This window comes from Bicyclus anynana, chromosome 7, assembly GCF_947172395.1.
Source record: "Bicyclus anynana chromosome 7, ilBicAnyn1.1, whole genome shotgun sequence".
Classification (NCBI taxonomy): Eukaryota; Metazoa; Arthropoda; class Insecta; order Lepidoptera; family Nymphalidae; genus Bicyclus; species Bicyclus anynana.
Window position 1 is genome coordinate 10,166,164 of NC_069089.1, and position 6,681 is coordinate 10,172,844.

At 37.7% G+C, this 6,681-nt stretch overlaps 1 protein-coding gene across 2 annotated transcripts; it reads left to right on the forward strand.

Annotated features, from left to right (window-relative positions):
- The first annotated feature begins 431 nt into the window (after positions 1-431).
- LOC112053298 (beta-1,3-glucan-binding protein) lies at positions 432-6,474 on the forward strand. Of its 2 annotated transcripts, none has more exons than XM_024092684.2 (8): positions 432-534; positions 2,043-2,286; positions 3,241-3,395; positions 4,054-4,217; positions 4,652-4,903; positions 5,451-5,599; positions 5,782-5,883; positions 6,325-6,474. In XM_024092684.2, exons 2-8 carry the CDS (start codon positions 2,047-2,049, stop codon positions 6,439-6,441), a joined length of 1,179 nt encoding a protein of 392 aa, XP_023948452.2. In that variant the 5' UTR covers positions 432-534; positions 2,043-2,046; the 3' UTR covers positions 6,442-6,474. The 2 variants fall into 2 exon arrangements, with proteins under 2 accessions (XP_023948452.2, XP_023948453.2); XM_024092685.2 differs by lacking the exon at positions 432-534 and adding an exon at positions 552-695.
- Positions 6,475-6,681: the final 207 nt, after the last annotated feature.

Below are 6,681 nucleotides of genomic sequence, written 5' to 3' on the forward strand. Positions count from 1 at the left end.
ATTTTTTTGAAACAGTGCACAAGGTCTAATTATCCCTATAAACTAAAATATAATCACATCAATTACATTTTAATAATTGAGTATGGCAACCACACTAATCATACCAAGATTACATCTATTGAATGTCAGCAAAAATTTGTTTGGAAGTAGACCATTGTTCTTTGAGATAACAACCCAATGTTTCTACAAGAGAGTAGGTATAACCAAAATTTATGTCATTCAACATTTTTTGAATCTCTTTTCTGCTGATTCCGAAATAGAACTAAGTAGGTACCCAAAGATGTTCCATGCAGTTGGCAGTCACAGGATATTCCAAGACGTGGAGTTACTACATACAGTTTCATAAAGATAAGAAAAAGAAAAAAATAGGCTTATGCAACGCTGTTAGCGTTTGTTACGACTCGTATATTTTGAAAATTCTCATTATTTTTTAACCGCATCATCTGATAAACAAATATGAACGTATAAACAAGTGTTAATATTATTTACATTATTATTATCAAGGTAAATTGTCATTTACCGCCGAGTCTCTGAGTGAGTATGACATAGATAGTTTACGTGTTATGCTTAGTAATAATAATCATTTCCTAATAGGATATATTTTGTAAGGAATTTTTATTGTTATTTATTAAAGTATCAGTGCAATGGTATATAAATCCTTTTAATAATTCCATAATACCTTCATAAAAATATAAGTAGGTAAGTAATTACCTAAATACGAATGGTGTCTGTACATTATTTATCTTTTCAAAAATAATTTATTGGAAGGTAGGTTGCCACATTAATCTTTGTTACCGGCAATGTGTATAATTCAGGCATTGTATTTTATACAATGCCTAGGCAATGTATAAAACACCTGGGGCGTTCTGGAAATGTATTATTGTGAATATGATTGTTCATTTCATGTAGATTTTGGTATAATTGTATATGTTTATACGTAACTAGTATCCATACCCATGCCAAAATTTCATCCTTCTAGTTTTAACACGCTCTGAGTTATTTTACTGACAGCTTTATCTTTTTAATTAACAACGGAATTAGTATGCAAATTTTAGATTTCCAATTACGTTTTTTAAGTTGGTCGACTATTATTCTTTAAGTAACAATTGCTACATAGCTGTTTTCGTTGTAATTTCATTATTACTCGTGAATATTTTCACGTATCCATAAACAACCATTTAGTCGATATAGGGTCACTTGGGGACACTTGACTAATATTTTAAACGGAACCCTGAATCGAAAAACATTGGCAGAAGATCCCTCATATCTTTCAAAGATATATCTCACGATACCCCAAACTATGAAATAAACGAGTATAAATATATCCCCACTTTACATTTAGGGCAGGTAGCTTAAAAGATTTTATTTTACGACTTTGTTCAATTTTTTATTATTGTTCATACTCATGCTAATTTACAGCTTTCTAGTAGTAATAGTCTCGGAGCTTATCCGCGGACAGACGGACGGACAGACGGACGGACGGACGGACGGACAGGCGGACATGGCGAAACTATAAAGGGTTTCTTGTGAAGTGTCTGTACAGCACAGGAAGGGACGTAATCATGTGATGGGACGGAATGGGGATGGGACAGAATGGGGATGGATAGAGCCGGGACTGAAAGGTGACGGAACGAGGACGGTACAGGACGGGACCGGACAGGACAGAATAGTAATGAACCTATTATAAAACGACTATTAAAGGACAGGCCATTTTTGGCCCAGCACGTTACTGAAAAAAGATTATGACGAAAATCATTTAGTTTATAATTATTTGATTAAAATATAAATTGCACTCGATTATCCGTCGGGTATGGTATAGTTTAGGTACTCATCGAGTACTAATATATAGGTACCTACCTACGATCGATGTACTCATCGACATAAAAAGTATACTTATTAAGTACATCTTAAATCAGCTATAAGTACATAAAAAAAATGACCTTGGATTGGAATCGACCGCTCACTATAACACTAACGCCACGATGATTTCTTGTACGTATTTACAATAGTTAACCTGATTATCAATCCGCGTTTAATTTTAGAGTCATGTGGTCAATATTCATCGGAGTAACATTCCTGACGTATGTGGCCACAGAATGTGGTCATACTCATAGCACAGAAGAACCCTATATATTTTTAGACGCAAAGTGTCCTCCCAGTGTGACTACAGTGAGTGGATCACACGCACCGGACGTTATCTGCTCGGGATCACTGATATTTGCTGATGAATTTGAAGAGTTCGACTTCGAGACATGGGAGCACGAAGTCACTCTTGGTGGAGGTGGTGTGAGTACCTTTTATCTATACTAATATTTTAAAGCTGAAGATTTATTTGGGATATACGCGCTTATCATAGACACCGCGAGAAACTACTGGGTTGAATTGTAAAAATCTTTGGGACAAAATATATTGAGAACTTCCGTTGCGTGCGCGGCGTACCTAAATGATTAAAATTAATCAAAAATCATGTATGATGGAATTGTTTCTCATTATAAGTTCTAAAAAAATCTGGCGACAGCGTCTAAATTATCGTATAGGTTAACTTTTGTCAAAGGATATTTTGTCTCTTATATTCACAATATACATCTAAGTCGTGCACGATTCCATAATACACCTTTGTTCACTTTGTTATACCTATTACACTGAAAACGTGGAATAATAAACAAGCATTATTTTGCTATATGACAGAATATATGTATCACGTCAAACTATCTCGTGGGGCCTACATGTCTTCGTATTAGGTACAGGTTCTGCGTTCAAGTCCTTGGTCGGACTATAAATTAATTTTATAATTAAGGCCCTCTTTAGTGGCCCGTTAAAATAGGCTGATAATGATGATGATCAGGTAATAACGAGATCGACATTGGACACTCTCCAAGGCTTGGAAGATATCCCATCCACGTGACTAAGATTTTTTAAAACTTACTGAGAGCTGAGGCATAACCTAGAAAAAGATCCCAGCCTTTTTCTAGGTTATGCTACATATAAGGCATTTATATTCATAAATAATTGTGATGTGTGGCATAATGTAGCAATAAAGATATTTTTTTCCTCTTTCTTCTTCTTTTAAAAAGAAAGAATTGCCTGCTTGGCTCACCTCGGTTCTAACAAAGTAACTAAAACAACCGACACAGTGTCTTACTAAATACAATTTTACTGCTGGATTGCCAAACATATACATAGATACCTATGTTTCAAGGCTCTGTGGACTAAGTAAGTGTTGAAATCTTGCTTCCACAGAATTGGGAATTCCAATACTATAACAACAACCGCACAAACTCATTCACCGACGATGGAATCCTATTCATACGACCCTCGCTTACGTCAGACCAGTTCGGCGAGGCGTTTCTGTCGAGCGGTCGTCTCAACATCGAAGGCGGGGCACCAGCTGATAGGTAAAGTACTGGAAAACTCCTATTTTTAACACTACGAGGTACGCTTTTTCTCTTGAATAACAATAGCCCTTGTCTCGACGATATGAACTGATATTAAATGATGATGCAGTATAAGCAGGTAGCGGGCTGACTTCGAAGAGGGATAAGTTTATTTCACCCACACACAGAACACAAGGTACGTGGTTCTACCCCTCACGGTTTTTATGTGAAAATGTAATCGAACGCTAACTAGCTTGCCGGTACGTCTTTGCCGCCAGAAGGGTGGCCTGACCGTACCTGAGCCAATTTAGAAAATATAAAATTCTAAACTGACCCGAGCTGGGAATCGAACCCAGGATCTCTGAGTAGTACTTACAGCTTAATAGTTTTTAATTGTTAACAATGTTGGGTAGTATATTTAGTCATAATTATCATTACCGGCCTATTGGAATAGTCCATGACCTCCTCGAAGGTTATTTGTTTAATCGGTAACAAATAAACGAAAAGAAGGTAGACCTCCTCTCCAAGAAGGAGCTATGTAATGGACTATTCCAATGGGCCGGTAATGGTAATTATGATTAAACATACTACTTAATAATAAAATTATAGACATCTCATTTACTTTTCACAAGTATGCATCCCATTTATTAAATTACAGATATCCCGTCTATTTTTACAGATGTACCAATCCCCAATGGTACGGCTGCGAGCGAACGGGCACGCCCACCAACATCCTGAACCCGGTCAAGAGTGCACGCATCCGCACCGTCAACTCTTTCAGCTTCCGCTACGGTCGGGTCGAGGCGCGAGCCAAGCTACCAGCAGGGGATTGGCTGTGGCCAGGTACTCATTGAATACTTTTTTTTTTAATAATTGATAGGAACTCTTTACTGCGATCTCACTATACATAGATATATGACAAATTGCTACATACTTCAAAGGCACATAGTTCGACGAGTTGATGGACGATGGCCTTGAAACCTGCTATCATCCAAAGCCGCAACCCAATATCCACAATTTGCTACAGTAGTTACCTAAGCTATGGTAGGAGCTTGCACGGCACGCTGACAATGACAAACCTTTACAGCCTTCTTAAAATAGGCTAAATCTGGCTTCCAGGGTCTCCCTTCATAATTATGAAAAAAATACCTGTTAGAAATATTATTTTTGACAAGGTTTTCTAGTATTCAGATCAAAATTCTCGTATTGAAATATATAGTAGTAAGTACTTAAGTATGTATGTTTATAAAGTTAATCATTTCGATATTTTATAATAGCTATCTGGCTAATGCCAGCCTTCAATGCGTATGGAACATGGCCATCTTCAGGCGAGATAGACATTATGGAGTCGCGAGGTAACCGGAATTTACTACAGAATGGATTAAACATTGGCACTCAAGCAGCCGCCTCTACCTTGCATTATGGACCATATCCTCAACTCAATGGCTGGGATCGAGCACACTGGAGCCGGCAAAACGAACTCGGATACGACAGGGAATTCCATCGCTATCAGTTAGAATGGACTCCAGGTAACAAGTTTACTATAAACCGTGATAAGCAGTTACTATATTTTGAAAATTTGTAATATGTATTATGTATTTCATAAAGAACGAGAGTCTGTGGTGTTTTTTTTCTGATTGTGTAAGTGCCGTAGGCTCCTTAATAGGACCTCAGCGGCGTCAGGATGGGGGTTTGGACAAGCGCAGAAGATCCTCCGAGATCGTGAGTTAGCCCACGTCTGGGTGACGAAGAAGTCACCAGGACTTGATTTCTCGTGATATCCTGTCGAAATTTAAAAAAAAGTTGCGTTTTATACTTGCTAATTAAGAGCCTATATACCTACTTTCCAAATACCTCCATAGTGGCCTAGCCCTAGAAAATTTTGTGTCACTGATACCCAGATCTTACGTATTCTTAATTTTTGTTTTACCTATTTATTAAGAGCTTACTGTGTAATCTTCACTTGTGTTTGGTTTCGACTCCACGCTGTCGTATCTGTCCTACCCCTAGAGTGATTTTGTAAAGCGCGTAGCCAGAAACTCGTAAAGGAGTTTCTGAATGATACTTAATTTACAGATTACATCAAATTCAGCATCGATGACGTAGAAATGGGAAAAGTAGATCCCGGCAAGGAAGGCTTTTGGAAATACGGAGGTTTCGACAACAACCGTAACATTCTCAACCCCTGGCGCTATGGCAGCAAAATGGCTCCCTTCGATCAAAAGGTAAAAACATAAATCAAGAAATTACTTTGAATTCAGTTACGTAGAAGTTTTAACTCAGTAGTTTAATTTATATCTAGGTACCCTACGGAACACTACGTGGAACGAAGTTCTAAATGTTTTTTTTATAACCTTAATTTCTGTAGGCAATTCCTAAATAAGTACACTTTTACTTTACTTTACAGTTCTACTTGATAATCAATTTGGCTGTCGGTGGAGTTAGCGGATACTTCCCCGACGGACTTCAGAACCCCACTCCGAAACCTTGGTTGAACTCTTCACCGAAAGTAAGTTGACAACCGAACGTTTATGGCAATAATAAACACTTCGTCTTGATAACATAAAATTGAAAATTTTGAAAAACCCCGAATGTCAAGAAATTGTTAGGTACAATCTCGATTAAGTCATCAATATTCTCTTTCATTGATTGCGCTTCCATTTGAGACCCCACACGAGTATATTTCCAAATATTCGGTTATTTATTCCCACTTTCACCCCCCACAACTTTTAAACGGCTCAACCGATTTGCCTCAAACATGTCTAAGAACACTCGCACATAAGTCACCTTTAATACAAAAAAAACTAAATTGAAATCGCTTCATCCATTCGGGAGCTATGGTACCACAGACAGACTGACCGACAGACAGACATCCAGAGTTAAAAGAATATACTGATAATATTTTTTAGTATTTGTGATAACACTTTTTGATAGTAACTTTGTTTTGCAGGCCTCGACCGACTTTTGGGACGGCAGGGAGTCTTGGTTACCCACCTGGGGACTCGACCAGAACGATGGTCGAAATGCTTCGCTTCAAGTAGACTATATACGCGTTTGGGCTTTATAAATCTTGCATTTAATAAACGTACATCATATCAGATGTCTAAAAGTTCATCATCATCATCATTTTTGGCCAATAGTCCACCACGCTGGCCAAATGCGGATTGGCAGACTTCACACACTCAGAGAATTTAGAAAATTCTCTGGTATACAGGTTTTCTCACGATGTTTTTTCTTCACCGTTTGAGACACGTGATATATAATGTCTTAAAATGCACATAACTCATATCCACTGGGCTATCACGGC